The 15,401-nt window shown below is 38.5% G+C and overlaps 1 protein-coding gene across 11 annotated transcripts in view; it reads left to right on the plus strand.

Annotated features, from left to right (window-relative positions):
• CCDC91 (coiled-coil domain containing 91) overlaps positions 1-15,401 on the plus strand; it is a 398,212-nt gene that overhangs the window by 94,705 nt on the left and 288,106 nt on the right. For all 11 annotated transcript variants that reach the window (XR_011464286.1, XM_070371255.1, XM_070371253.1 and 8 more), the window contains one exon: positions 311-389. Coding sequence is in view for 10 of the 11 variants with exons in the window: in XM_070371255.1 (XP_070227356.1) it covers positions 311-389 (79 nt within the window). In the remaining variant the exon portion in view is untranslated. The remainder of the gene's footprint in view (positions 1-310; positions 390-15,401) is intronic.

The following is a 15,401-nucleotide window of genomic DNA, read 5'->3' on the forward strand; positions in this document are numbered from 1 at the left end:
GAGGTGGTAGCACTGAAGACTGAAAAACAATTTAGTATTCAGAGGAAATTTGAAAATGTGTAGCGTATTACAGCAGAGAAGGAAATGGCGACCCACTCCAGTGTTCTTGCCTGGAGAATCCCTGGTGGGCTGCCGTCTATGGGGTCGCACAGAGTCGGACACTACTGAAGCTACTCAGCAGCAGCAGCAGCAGCAGCAGCAGCAGCAGTGTATTACAGAGAATTACGCTTGTAGAATTGGGAGGCTTAATTGCTTAAATAACATTTCTACTTTTCAGATTTTCTAAAATAATTTTGCCTTCGTTTTACAGGCAGCAGAGATTTTTGATGGTGGAAATGGGGAAACCCAAACTACATCTCCTGCCATTCCTTGGGCTGCTTTTCCTGCAGGTAGTATAGAGTAACTTCGAATGTTTTTCTTATTCAGTACTTTTGTCTTTCTTTTGAAAGCACCTTTCTACCTTTGCACTTTGCCTTCTTTGATCTGATAAATGGAATGACCCAAATTTAACCTAGTTTTTTGCATAACTAATTGTGAATTGCATAACAAATTCTGAAATGGTGGCTTGAGGCATGATTCCAAAAATGATACCATCAGCATTAAAATGAAATTAAAGTGCAATTTGAATTTCCAAATTTGTTTTAGTTTTAGAAAGGTGAGATGCCAAGTAATTTTTTTAGAGTGTTCATTAATTAGAGACTTCTTCTTAATATTCTAAAGATTATTTGTCATCCCCCACAGTATTTAAATTTAGAAGTATTTCTATAGGAAAATCATTCAAAAATATTAAGAATTAAGCCATCTAAGAAATGAAATACAAAAATAAATTCCATTATTGAGAAGTATTTTGTGGAAGACCTAATGTTCAGTATTAATATAATTCATGTCTAAATATTATTTTGTGTTTTCTTTTTTTCTGCCAAATTATTGTAAAGTCAGGAGTCAAAGATGAAAATATTCTTTAACAGGTCTGTCTCAGATTATTAGAATTATTCATTTTACAAATATTTCTGAGTACCTTTTATGCATGAGACACTATGCAGACATGTCCTGTACTTCAAGGAAAGACAAGGCAAGCATGTGTATATATGTAACATGAAGCAGATTTGTGATTTGGGAAGAATGATGATTTTGTTGTCCATTCCTTTAGCAAATGTTACTTCATGCCTCAAATGAGTCAAGTATGGTCCTTGAAACTGGTTATGTATCGTCTATCTGGGCTTTGAAGGATGAATTTAATCTCAATAGGCAGAGATAAGAATGGAGACAGATTTTGAAGGGAGAAAAATGCATGGAATAAAGGTGTAAATGTGGAAAAGAGAATGGCACTGTTGGGATGCTCATTCTTGTTTGAGGGGTATAAGTATTGTTTCCTTTGCCTCAAATTGTTCATCTTTTTCCTACTGCTGCTCTCCCCCACATCCTTGCCATATAGACTCATGTATGTTTTATGTATTGTTTCTTACTTTATTCTTTCTTTTTCTGGGAAGTTTCCCCAGAGAACCTTCTCCCATCTACATGTACCTGTTTTCTGACTTTCATGTTAGACTGTAAGTTATGTAAGGCTACATCTGTTTGTTCTGTTGTTATGTTTTAAATGCTGAACATAGTACCTGGATTGTACTTGGTCCTATAATTAAAGAAAAAAATGAGTGAATGAATGAATAAGTAACTGAATAAATGACTTGACTAGGGTGAGAGCAGGAGGGGGGTAGGAAGACTAGATAATATATTTACATAATGGTTGAGGATTTTCAGCACGCCATTATGTATTTGTTTATTGTGAATTAGGTAGGGCAGCTGCATTCTTCCCATTGTTCAGATAATGAAATGATAGCTTATGAAAGTTTTGGAGTCTGATACAGATAAATATGTTTAGGCATGAAATCTAGACTTTCAGGTTCTTGTTTCAGCATATTGTCAGGAACTCTGTCTTTTGAGAAAAGCATCAGCAGGACTGTCTGTCTGACTGATTGCATGTTTGGGTGAAGGAGGAGTCAGAGTTGATTTTTAAGGTTACAAGACTTGGTTCTAAAAAGGATAGTATTACCATGAAAGAAATAGAGAATTTAAAAGAGTTGGTTTGGGACAGTACGAGGTCTTAATTAATTTGTCTTAGACATGTTTATTTAAAGTACCTAGAGTTCAGGAGAAAGATGGACTGGAGGTCTTGATTTGGGGGTTTTCCCGCTGATATGACAGTTGAAGTTGTAGGAGATCAGAGTGGGAAGCCGCATATAGAAAGAATGGAGTTAAGCAGAGAAATTTAGATGCCCATAGTTAGGGAACAGGAGGAAAAAAAGAGACTTGAGAAATAAGGAGAGTATGGAATAGTGCAACACAAATATCAGACATAGAACATTTCAAATGGTTTTGTAAATAGTGAGTGAGTTGGCCTAGTGTGCCTAGTGATTAGTCTGCTATAGGGCTGGCGGTCAGTTAGAGGATGATTTCCTTATAGCAACTGGGATAATTTGCCTCTGAGACGATCTGTTTTAGCCTTCAATACTGTCAATCAAAGGAGGTACCTAGGGACATGGATTTTTCTGTAATATTAGCATCATTTACTTAGTGGGATCTTTTAAAATACTGGATTATGTGCAGTGCTGATAATAAAATTTAAAAATTGCAGAGTAAATGAAATGCACATGTTGCTTCTTCACACAGATTATTATCTCTAGGCCCATCCCTCCTTATGCTGAGGCAGCTAATTAGTGATATATCTCTATGCACTGAAGAAGGCAATGGCACCCCACTCCAGTACTCTTGCCTGGAAAATCCCATGGACAGAGGAGCCTGGAAGACTGCAGTCCATGGGGTCGCTGAGGGTCAGACACCACTGAGTGGCTTCACTTTCACTTTTCACTTTCATGCATTGGAAAAGGAAATGGCAACCCACTCCAGTGTTCTTGCCTGGAGAATCCCAGGGACAGGGGAGCCTGGTGGGCTGCCATCTATGGGGTCGCACAGAGTCAGACACGACTGAAGTGACTGAGCAGCAGCAGCAGCAGTTCTATGCACTTCCTTAATCATAGGAGTTGGAGAATGTAGGATGTGAATGAATATGAAATTATGAATTTCCTTTTTTCTTCTTGCCTTTACTTTTAGTAAAACTGTGATGAATATTGCCTCATTTCAGTAAAAGTTATTCAGTGAGAATTGGTATAAAATTTAAAGACTCAAGAGAGTTTTCTGTAACAGGTTAACCTGGGGTATCCTCTAATGCACATTAATGAAGTCTCATTTATGTACAGTTGCAAAGGTCCCCTGGAGGAGGAAATGGCAACCCACTCCAGTATGCCTAGAGAATCCCATGGACAGAAGAGCCTGGCGGGCTACAGTCCATGGGGTCACAAAAAGTCAGACATGACCGAACGACTAGTGTTATACTGCTATTCAGTGAGAAGAATTGCCTCAAGCATTTTCCTCTCTCCTTCATAGCCTTACCCTCTAGCTTGTCTCCCTGGCTGTTGTTTGAAGCCTATGAATCAAACTGTGATCTACATTATGTTTCTAGATGATGTCTGCTACTGTTTGCCATTGCTTCTGGTTGTCATACCTGCCCTCATCCCCTGTCTGCTTACTTCTTATTTTTCTTGTAAAAAAAAAAGTACAGTTCTCACTGAATTTGTTCCATTTCTCATAATTGCTTCTTGGTCTGAGCTACTGTATCATGTTTTTTCTGTCTCATTTCCTTGGCCCTTGTCATATACCTGTGCCTTTTAAAATTTATAAATAATAAAAATGGAATATTTTTCATTATATGTATTTAACCACAATTTTAAAAAAGAACTGACTCATTTGAAAAGACTCTGATGCTGGGAAAGATTGAAGGCAGGAGGAGAAGGGGATGACAGAGGATGAGATGGTTGGATGGCATCACCGACTCAATGGACATGAGTTCGAGTAAACTCCAGGAGTTGGTGATGGACAGGGAGGCCTGGCATGCTGCAGTCCATGGGGTCGCAAAGAGTCAGACACGACTGAGTGGCTGAACTGAACTGAATTAATGATTTATTGGAATATATTTGATCTACAGTGTTGTGTTAGTTTCTGCCGTACAGCAAAGCAGATCAATTATACATATACATATTGATATATCCACTCTTTTTTAGATTCTGTTCCCATATAAATCATTGCAGAGTAATGAATAGAGTTTCCTATGGTATACAGTAGGTTCTTATTACTCACCTATTTTATATATAGTAGTACATATACATCAATCCCAATTTCCCAATTTATCCCTTTCTCCACCATATTAATCAGTTTTGCGTCCAATTCAGTATTTTTAGTTATATTTATATTGTTGTGCAACTATCTCTAGAACTTTTTCATTTGTAAAACTGAAACTCTTTAGCCATTAAACAATAACTACCCAATTTCTCCTCCCCTCAGCCTCTGTCAACTCCCATTCTACTTTCTATCTCTATGGATTTGACTACTCTGGATATCTCATATAAATAGAATCATCTAGTATTTTCCTTTTTGTGACCAGTTTATGTTACTTTAGCATGATACATTCTCAAGTTTCATCCATGCAGTAGCATGCATCAGAATTTCCTGCCTTTCTAAGCCTAAATAATATTCCAGTGTATGTACCGACTACATTTTGTTTATGTGTTCATTTGTCCATGGACACTTAATTGCTTCCTTTGGCTATTGTAAATAATGCTGCCTTGGACATTGGTGTACTAATACTTTTAAAAATACCAGTTTTTCAATATGACATTCATCTCTGCATGTCTACTTTAGTCTAAGCCTTGGAGGGCAGGGACTATGTTTTAAAGTTTTTTTGAATCCTAATTACCTAGTATAGCATTGTGCCTTGCTAATGAACAGTGCTTGGTAATTGTTTCTTGATAATGAGTAGAGCAGATTTACTTTCAAGTAACTCTTTTTGATTATTTTAATTCTTTGAGACTATTTAAATCGCCTGTCAATTGCAAGTTAAAGGAAGGCAAACTTAAGTTTTCCTTAAAAATTATAGTAATCTAGAAAAAAACACCTGGAAATCTTAGATAATTATTCAAGGATGGTTAACAAGTTGTTTCGTCTGGAGCTCAGCTAACTTTCCTGGTCATTCCCCATTTAGACAAATAACCTGGGGATAATGATTAACAAGAGTAGCCACAGATTCTCAGAAAGTGAACAGCTATTTAGGTATTTTTCTATTCTAATTTTCTCTCCTGGTCCTACAGTGTGTTGGCAGGTAACAGTAGAGGACAGCATCAGTTAGGCTAAATTTTAGTTCAAGATAGTAGGAGTATAGAAGCAATAATAATAGTATCCAGTGCTTTTACCTCCTTTTTAAAATATTATTTTTCTAATGTTTTCCCAAAGAAAAGTCATTCCAGATTTTGCATATCATATGATATCAGTAAGTTTTTGAATTGGCTTCTTTTAAGAACTATACTTTTTAGAAAAACAAATTTTTGGCTGAGGAATCTATTTTTTCAAAATCATTTTTGAGCAATTAACTGTCTTTTGTAAGTTTTTAGAAGACTGGTAATACTCTGCTTTTTAGTAAAGTAACTTTTTGAAATGAATGTCTATCTTCGAAATGAATGTCTAGCTTTTGATATATATATGTTTGTGTTCCTTTATACAAATGCAAATGTATACACACACACACACACACACACACGTGTAGACATATACTCCACTTTTACCTTCATTGCAGATTACCTTTCCTACCATACTCTTTTGAAGGAAGGATTTTATCTTTACTTGACCTTGCGAACTCTAAGAACATTAGACTGTTAGTCTTAGTTTGGCTTTTGTATATTTTTGATGATGCTTTCTGAATTCAGCAGACTCAAAGTTACAGAATCCATGATGTTTATTTAAATTATTTAACTTGTTTGTTCATTCATTCGCTAATATACTCATTTATCACGTTTGAAAATATAGTGTATATCTGACACAAAGTGCCATGTGCCATGGACCAGCTTATGCCACTTTCAGTGATACCATATGAAACGAGTCATCTCAAAGGACGAGATGTTCTGTGAAATGTAATGTTAGTACTGGCAAGTGCTTTTATAAATAACTTTAGCTTCAAATCTATGATAGAGGTTGCATGAAAAGTATATTAGGTCAGAAAGTATCATCACGATGCCGTTGTATTCAATGTGGGTGGTGCTGTTTCAGAGGCAAATGACTGCACTTTTTTACTCTTAACCGTATAAATGCAAATTGCCTAGAAGGTGAGGTCCAAGGCAAAACCTTGAATACTGTCCTTTCCAATATGTTTCCAAGTTCCTTGCAGTGCTACACAGACCACATTAGAATGCATTGACCATCAAAGGTAAAAGCACATGGTCCAGATAGATACTTTAATCCAAATTAGCTCCTTCAAAACAGTGTATATAGGAAGCAACTAAACTGTCTTTCACAAGCTGACTCTTTAGAAGGAATAATGGGAGTTGGACCAGCAGATGTTGAACCGAATAACTTAGATGTGGTTCACTTTGCATCTGGAGCTATTTGCATACAAAGCCAACAGGAAAGTTCAAACATTTTTCTCAAGACATTGGCAGAAAGAAACCTGGAAGACAGATGCCTTTTTGATTTCATGGTTCAGTTTTTCCATTCTCCATTCTCCTGGCCAGGAAAACCTAGGACAACAAATCGGTTCTTTTATTAATATCCCATTACTCTCCTTGCTAACCCTGTTTTTCCAGTAGAATCTGTGTTACGCATCTATAAGAACTCAGAACCTGAGTCCACACATTTTTTGTTTGATAAAAAGTTGTGATATTTTCTTTCAGATTAATCTGTGGTTTACACACAGGGATAGTAAATATTAACTGAATTTATTGGTCTGATCTATCTTTGAGGTAAAATTTGAAGATGACTTATTACATGTTCACCTACTGTATTATAATAGGCAGTATTGGTGATGTTTGAGAACTTTGAATTGCTTCTACTTTATATCCAAATTGGATATTTTTTGCCAGGACATCGACTGGATTTCAATTGTAGTGTAGTAATTTTGTAATATTGTTACACTGGGTGTTTGAATGGAAGGTTGCCAGTTAGCTTCTTTTTGCTCTTGTATTTTTTTCTTACCTCCCTAGACTTTTAACTCACCTTTATTTTTTCTGAAGTCAACTTAATTAATGAGGACTAAAATGATTAGCTTCTATAGAGGTATGAATTATTCCTGTACATATATTAGGCCTTATGTGGATTTTCAGTAATTTGTACAACTTTTGTCTTCATTAATGCATATAATAAGAATATAATAGTGATATTTATTAGGACCTTGAAGATTAGGTTTGTAATGTGGTTTAGAATCCATTATCTCTGACACTGAATGAGGAATCTGGTTTTTGCGTTTAGCTAACTGTGTAACTTCTCTGAAACTCACTTATTTAATCTATAAATTGAAGGACTAGATGATATCTAAATGTTCTTCCAGAGTTTGAGCTCCACGTTTATTTCTAATTTTTTTCTGATTATAGTGTCTGTGATATGAGTAGCTTCCAGTAGGTGAATCATGATACCTCATTTTAACTGCATGGTCCCATTGACACAGTGCTGATCTAATTACACTTAATCTAAAAACATAGCTGTAAATCTAGAACACAGATGTCACTATAAAGAATTATAATACTGAAGAGAAACTTTTCTATGTATTTTAATTATTATCAGTTATTGTTTAAACTGATTTATTTCCTGGTATTTTATGGTACAGTCTGTATCTCTTTTATCTGATTCTGAGCTTGCTTATTAAAAAGACAGTTGTTTCAGCAAAGGAAACTGTAAGGAAGATGAAAAGACAACTCTCAGAATGGGAGAAATTAATTGCAAATGAAGCAACTGAGAGAGGATTAATGGCCAAAATATAAAAGCAGCTCATACAGCTCAACATTAGAAAAACAAACAACCTAATCAAAAAATGGGCAGAAGATGTCAACAGACATTTCTCCAAAGAAGCTATGCAGGTGGCTAATAAACACATGAAAAAATGTTCAAAATTGCTTATTATTAGAGAAAAACAAATCAAAACTACAATGAGGTGTCACCTCTGGTCAGATTCTCCATCATCAAAAAATCTAAACAATAAATGCTGGTGTGAATATAGAGAAAATGGTGTGTGGCAGGGGGCGGAAATCCTCTTGTACAGTTGATGGGAATGTAAATTGATATAACCACTATAGAGAGCAGTATGGAGATTTCTTAAAAAAACTAGCAATGTGATGTGGCAGTCCCACTACTGGGCATATACCCTGTTCAGTTCAGTTCAGTTACTCAGTCGTGTCCGACTCTTTGTGACCCCATGGACAGCAGTACCCTGAGAAAACCACAATTCTGAAAGACACGTGTACCCTGGTGTTCATTGCAACACTATTTACAATAGCCAGGACATGGAAGCAATCTAGATGTCCATTGGCAGATGAAAGGATAAAGACGTTGTGGTGCATATATACAGTGGAATATTATTTAGCCGTAAAAAACCAAATTTTAATCAGTTCCAATGAGGTAAATGAACCTCTAGTGTGTTATATCAGTTCAGTTCAGTTCAGTCGCTCAGTCGTGTCCGACTCTTTGCGACCCCATGCATTGCAGCATGCCAGGCCTACCTGTCCATCATCAACTCCTGGAGTTCACCCAAACTCATGTCCATTGATTCGGTGATGCCATCCAACCATCTCGTCCTCTGTCCTCCCCTTCTCCTCTTGCCCACAATCCCTCCCAGCATCAGAGTCTTTTCCAATGAGTCAACTCTTCGCATGAGGTGTCCAAAGTATTGGAGTTTGAGCTTTAATATCAGTCCTTCCAAAGAACATTTGGGACTGATCTCCTTTAGAATGGACTGGTTGGATCTCCTTACAGTCCAAGGAACTCTCAAGAGTCTTCTCCAACACCACACTTCAAAAGCATCAATTCTTCGGTGCTCAGCTTTCTTCACAGTCCAACTCTCACATCCATGCATGACCACTGGAAAAACCATAGCCTTGACTAGACAGACCTTTGTTGGCAAAGTAATGTCTCTGCTTTTGAATATGCTATCTAGGTTGGTCATAACTTTCCTTCCAAGGAGTAAGCGTCTTTTAATTTCATGGCTGCAGTCACCATCAGCAGTGATTTTGGAGCCCAAAAAATAAAGTCTGACACTGTTTCCACTGTTTCTCCATCTATTTCCCATGAAGTGATGGGACCAGATGCCATGATCTTCGTTTTCTGAATGTTGAGCTTTAAGCCAACTTTTCACTCTAGAGTGAAGTAAATCAGAAAATGAAGAACAAATATTGTATATTAACACACATATGTGGAATCTAAAAAATAGTACTAATTTTTGCAGGGCAGCAGTAAAGACATAAACACAGAGAACAGACTTGTGGACACAGTGGAGTATGGAAAGGTCAGAACGAATGAATGTCACATTGAAACATATACCTACCATCTGTAGAATTAGCCAGTGCATATTTGCTGTATGACATGCAGGGAGCTCAGTGTGGTGCTCTGTCATAACCTGGAAGGTTGGAATGGGGTGGGAGGAAGGTTCTAGTGGGAGGGGACATATGTATACCAATGGCTGATTCATGTTGATGAATGGCAGAAACCATCACAATATTGCGAAGCAGTTCAGTTCAGTCGCTCAGTTGTGTCTGACTCTTTGCGACCCCATGGACTGCAGCATTCCAGGCCTCCCTGTCCATCACCAACTCCCAGAGTTTACTCAAACTGATTTCTTTTAGGATGGACTGGTTGGATCTTCTTGAAGTTCAAGGAACTCTCAAGAGTATTCTCCATCACCACAGTTCAAAAGCCTCAATTCTTTGGCACTCAGCTTTCTTTATAGTCCAACTCTCATATCCATACATGACTACTGGAAAAATCATAGCCTTGACTAAATGGATCTTTGTTGGCAAAGTAATGTCTCTGCTTTTTAATATGCTGTGTATAAAGCAATTACCTCCAATTTAAAAAAAATGAAGAAAAAGAAGAAAAAATAATGGTTTGATTTAGAATATTATAGAATACATGTAAAAATGTTTGTAATAGAGCTTTGTAGAAATTTTTTCCACATTATTAAAAATGATGAAGGCTTGGCAGTGACTCTTTTCTCTGTAAGATAAAGGTAGTGTTCTGACTCTTAATGACAATGCTGAATTAGCCAACAGCAATAGCAACCAAAACTTAGGCTCTGTCTGGCTCAGTAACACTAGAAGTCCTTGTCAAATGTTCTTATACAAATATGTACATTTCCTTATAGGTCTCCTTCTACATTACACTAATTGACTCAGAAAGTAAACTTTTTATTGTTTGTGACAGGGAGACATACACATATGTGGTACAAAATGCGTGAAATAAAAGGGAAATAATGTTAAACATATACAGTGAGCATTTCTTCTTTTTTGCTAGTCCTCTAGTTCCACTCCCTTGAGATGACTTATTTACACTTTCTGTTGAAAGCCTCCAGGTATCTGCCAGGCATATAAAATGTGAATGTATCCTCCTCCTCTCCTGAGATAGGCATGGCATACAGTACGTACTGTATGTACATGCTAACACCGCCTGCTTTTTTCCCACACCAGGAGATTTTGCCACAGGAGTACTTGCCGATCTTCCAAATTCCTGTTAGTAGTTGCATAACACACTTCTGCATGGATGTGCCATTATAGACGTAACCAGTTATTTTACTGTCAGTTTTTTCTGTTACAAGTAGCCCTGGAGTGAATTTTCTTGTATGTATTTTCACTGAAGCTGTTTTAATTTAGCTGATAATATTATATTGTTCATGTGTCTGAATGGAATATTAATTAAAATTAACATATTTAATTTATTAATTTTACTAATATGAGCAGAAGGCAAACATTCTCTTACTCTAAATAATGTCAAATTTTATATTTATGTAGCCATATATAAGAAAATGTTGGTCACACTCGTGGTCATTTTATGAGTATGTGCTTAGTCGCTCAGTTGTCTCCAACTCTTTGCCACCCCATGGACTGTAGCCTGCCAGTCTCCTCTATCCATGGGATTCTCCAGGCAAGAATACTGGAATGGGTACCCATTGCTTTCTCCCAGGGAGCTTCCTGACCCAGAGATCGAACCCAGGTCTCCTGCACTACAGGTGGATTCTTTACCATCTGAGCCTCTTGGGAAGCCCAAAGAGTGGTTTTGCTCTCAACCCCATGGATGTATAGCCCACCAGGCTCCTCTGTCCTGGAATTCTCCTGACAAGAATACTGGAGTGGGAAGCCATTCCCTTTCCCTTAATGAGTATGTTGAAAATAAAATCTTTAGCTGGCAGTCTTCCCTAGTGGTTCAGTGGCTAAGAATCTGCCTGCCAATGCAGGGACGTGGGTTTGATCCCTGGTCTGGGAAGATTCCTCATGCCTCAGGGCAGCTAAACCTGTGCGCCGCAACTACTGAGCCCGTGTACTCTAGATCCTGTGCTCTCCAATAAGAGAAGCCACCACAATGAGAAGCTCTTGCACCACAGGTAGAGAAAGCCTGCATGCAGCAACAAAGACACAGTGCAGCCAAAAATAAATGAAATTAAAAATCTTTAGCTGTCTATGAGCAAAGTAGCATGGTAGGTTGAAATACTCTTCACTTGTTACACTGTATTTTTTAATGTGTCAAATAATGTTTATTGCAACACTGTTTATAATAACTTAAACTATTTTTGCCTGGAAAATTCCATGAAAAGTGGACCCTGGTGGACTACAGTGCATGGGGTCACAAAGAGTCAGATACAACTTAGTGACTAAACAACAGCAAAGCCAGTTTTCTTTGGAATCCTAAGTCTGTAATTACAGTCACTAAAATTCCCCTGCAGTGCAGAAGTCACAGGTTGGATCCCTGATTTGGGTACATCTCTGGACAAGGAGATGGAACCTACCCTGGTATTCTTGCATGGGAAATTCTATGAATATTGGAGCCTGGTGGGCTAGAGTCCATGGGGTCTCAAAGAGTCAGACATGACTTAGTGACTAAACAAGAACAAGAGACAACCCAAATGTCAATCACAAGGAGAAAGCTTAATATTTGGGGATATATTTATTTGACAGACAACCATACACCTGGAAAGTTAGCAAACTACCATTGTACATAAAAACAGGAAAGAATATCCTAAACATAGGCACTATTTTCACAGTGTCTTTAAGGGATCAGTCAGAAGTCTCAATTGATAAACTGTTCTGTAAATCAGAGCCTAGTGCTAAAATCTGAAGTCTACAGTGTCAGCCTCCATTTGGAGTCCTGGAATTCTTGTTCTTCACGAAGTTGAGGGTTCTGTGTTTTGGCCAGAGAGCTAGGCTTGAGACCGGTTCATAGTGGGCCCCATGCCTGAATCTGCCAAAGGGCTGAAGACATCATCTTTTTACTTACTCAGGACAGCGTGGGGTAGGGAGTGGGGAGTAGATTTCAGATAAAAAGGAATGGTGGATGAATGGGGGTAATATAAGACTAGGAAATACTTCTGGCTTAAATTCTCTGGAGGAAGGTCGGAGGCAAAGACCAGACGTGAAGGTAACAGAACTGCCTGTGTCTCTCATCCCTTCTATGCCTTTCCCCCTAGGATTCTTGTTTTAGATTCTAAGGCCTACCTCAAGCTGAAAACAATAAAATCTTCTACTGTGGGAAAATTCAAGTGGCCAAACTGCAGTTTGAGGGGCCCATGGGATCGTGACACTTGACAGGATGATTGGACCAGCACAGCCAGAGGTTCTGCTGCTGTGCCTGCTCACACCTGACGTGATGTCTTTGGACTGATGTCTTCTCATGAACACTGTTGCTTCAGTGTGTTCTTTGTGCTCACTCAGGTTGCATTTTCAAGTACTTCTTCCTCTTTTTGAAGGTTGGGTATTTGATCTTCTCAAATAGAGTCTCCAACCCTCTGTGCTGTTCTATAGATGCTGCATTTCTGGGGATCCTCTTTGAGGAGTACCATGATTTCTTGAGATTTTTGAATCTTCTGATCTTGCTCTATTCCTGTTCCCTCCCTGTGATTTTATGATCTGCAACCCACCCATCATCAAATACTGTAGGTTTTATGTTTAATTAAATTTGGGTATCTTTTCACTTCTCTCTACTTCCCTAGTTGTGTGTGAAGTCGCTTGAGTTGTATCTTACTCTTTGTGACCCTGTAGACTGTAGCCCAAAAGGCTCATCTGTCCATGGGATTCTCCAGGCAAGAATGCTGGAAGGGGTTGGCATGCCCTTCTCCAGGGTCTCTTCTTGACCTAGGGATTGAACCTGGGTTTCCTGCATTTGCAGGCAGATTCTTTACCACTGAGCCACTGGGGAAGCCCATTTTCCTAGTTACTGCCCCAGTAAAAGGTCCCATCATGTCTTTCTGGGATGATTTCAGGAGTTTTTATTCCCACTCTTAAATCTCTCACCACTTTTAAGTGGCACCCAGAGGTATGGGCCCCAGTGAATACTCATAAGTAAATCTTGGCTCTATGTGGAATTTGATTTTAAAGTTTAGAAATGTTTGTTTGTTTGTTTGTTTGTTTTAATCTTTGTGGATTCCTGAATTATTGTTGTTACTGTTCAGTTTCTAAGTCACGTCTGATCTTTGCAACCCCACAGACTGCAGCATGCCAGGTTTCCCTGTCCTTGACTGTCTCCCTAAGATTGCTTAGATTCATGTCCATTGAGTTGGTGATGCTATCTAACCATCTCATCCTCTGCCACCCTCTTTCCCTTTTGCCCTCAATCTTTCTGAGTATCAGGGTCTTTTCCAGTGAGTTAGCTCTTCGCATTAGGTGGCCAGAGTATTGGAGTCTCAACTTCAGCAACAGTTCTTCCAATGAATATTCAGAGTTGCTTTCTATCAGGACTGACTTGTTTGATCTCCTGGCAGTCCAAGGGATTCTCAAATCTCCTCCAGCACCACAATTTGAAGGCATAAATTCTTTGGCACTTAGCTTTCTCTACAGTCCAACTGTCACATCCCTATATGATTACTGGAAAAACCATATCTTTTGACTATATGTTGTTGGCAAAGTGATGTCTTTGCTTTTTAATACACTGTCTAGGTTTGTCATAGCTTTCCTTCCAAGGAACAAGCATCTTTTAATTTCATGGCTGCACTCACTATTCACAGTGATTTTGGAGCCCAGGAAAAGAAAATCTGTCAGTGCTTTCACTTTTTCCCCTTCTATTTGCCATGAAGTGATGGAATTGGATACCATGATCTTCGTTTTTCGAATGTTGAGTTTTTAAGCCAGCTTTTTCACTTTTTTTTTTTTCCCACCCTCATCAAAAGGCTCTTCAGTTCCTCTTCGCTTGCCCTTAGAGTAGTATTATCTGCATATCTGGGGTTGTTGATATTTCTCCTGGCAGTCTTGATCCCAGCTTGTGAGTCATCCAGCCTGACATTTTTCATGATGTACTCTGCCTATACATTAAATAAACTGAGTGACAATATATAGTCTTGCTGTACTCTTTTCCCAATTTTGAACTAGTCAGTTTTTCCATGTAAGGTTTTAACTGTTGCTTTTTGACCCACAAACAGGTTTTTCAGGAGACAGGTAAGGTGGTCTGGTATTCCCATCTCTAAGAATTTTCCACAGTTCGTTGTGATCCACACAGTCAAAGACTTTCACATAGTCAGTAAAGCAGATATAGATGTTTTCCTGGAATTCCCTTGCTTTCTCTGTGATCCAACAAATTTTGTTGTCACTTTGATCTCTGGTTTCTCTGCCTTTTCTAAACCCAGTTTGTGCATCTGGAAGTTCTCACTTCACATAGTGCTGAAGCCTAACTTAAAGGATTTTGAGTATAATCTTCAGTTCAGTTCACTTCAGTCACTCAGTCCTAGCCGACTCCTTGCAGCCCCATGGACTGCAGCACGCCAGGCCTCCCTGTCCATCACCAACTTCCGGAGTTTACTCAGATTCATGTCCATCGAATTAGTGATGCCATCCAACCATCTCATCCTCTGTTGTTCCCTTCTCCTTCTGCCTTCAATCCCTCCCAGCATCAGGGTCTCTTCAAATGAGTCATTTCTTTGCATGAGGTTGCCAAAGTATTGGAGTTTCAGCTTCAGCATCAGTCCTTACAATGAATATTCAGGACTGATTTCCTTTAAGATGGACTGGTTGGATCTCCTTGCAGTTCAAGGGACTCTCAAGAGTCTTCTCCAATACCACAGTTCAAAAACATCAATTCTTCGGCGCTCAGCTTTCTTTATAGTCCAACTCTCATATCCATACATGACTACTGGAAAAACCATAGCTTTGACTAGCTGAACCCTTGTTGGCAAAGTAATGTCTCTGATTTTTAATAAGTGTCTAAGTTGGTCATAACTTTTCTTCCAAGGAGCAAGCATCTTTTAATTTTGTAGCTGTAGTCACCATCTGCAGTGATTTTGGAGCCCAGAAAAATAAAGTCTGACACTGTTTCCACTGTTTCCCCATCTATTTCCCATGAAG

The sequence above is a fragment of the Bos mutus genome, chromosome 5, assembly GCF_027580195.1.
Source record: "Bos mutus isolate GX-2022 chromosome 5, NWIPB_WYAK_1.1, whole genome shotgun sequence".
NCBI lineage: Eukaryota > Metazoa > Chordata > Mammalia > Artiodactyla > Bovidae > Bos > Bos mutus.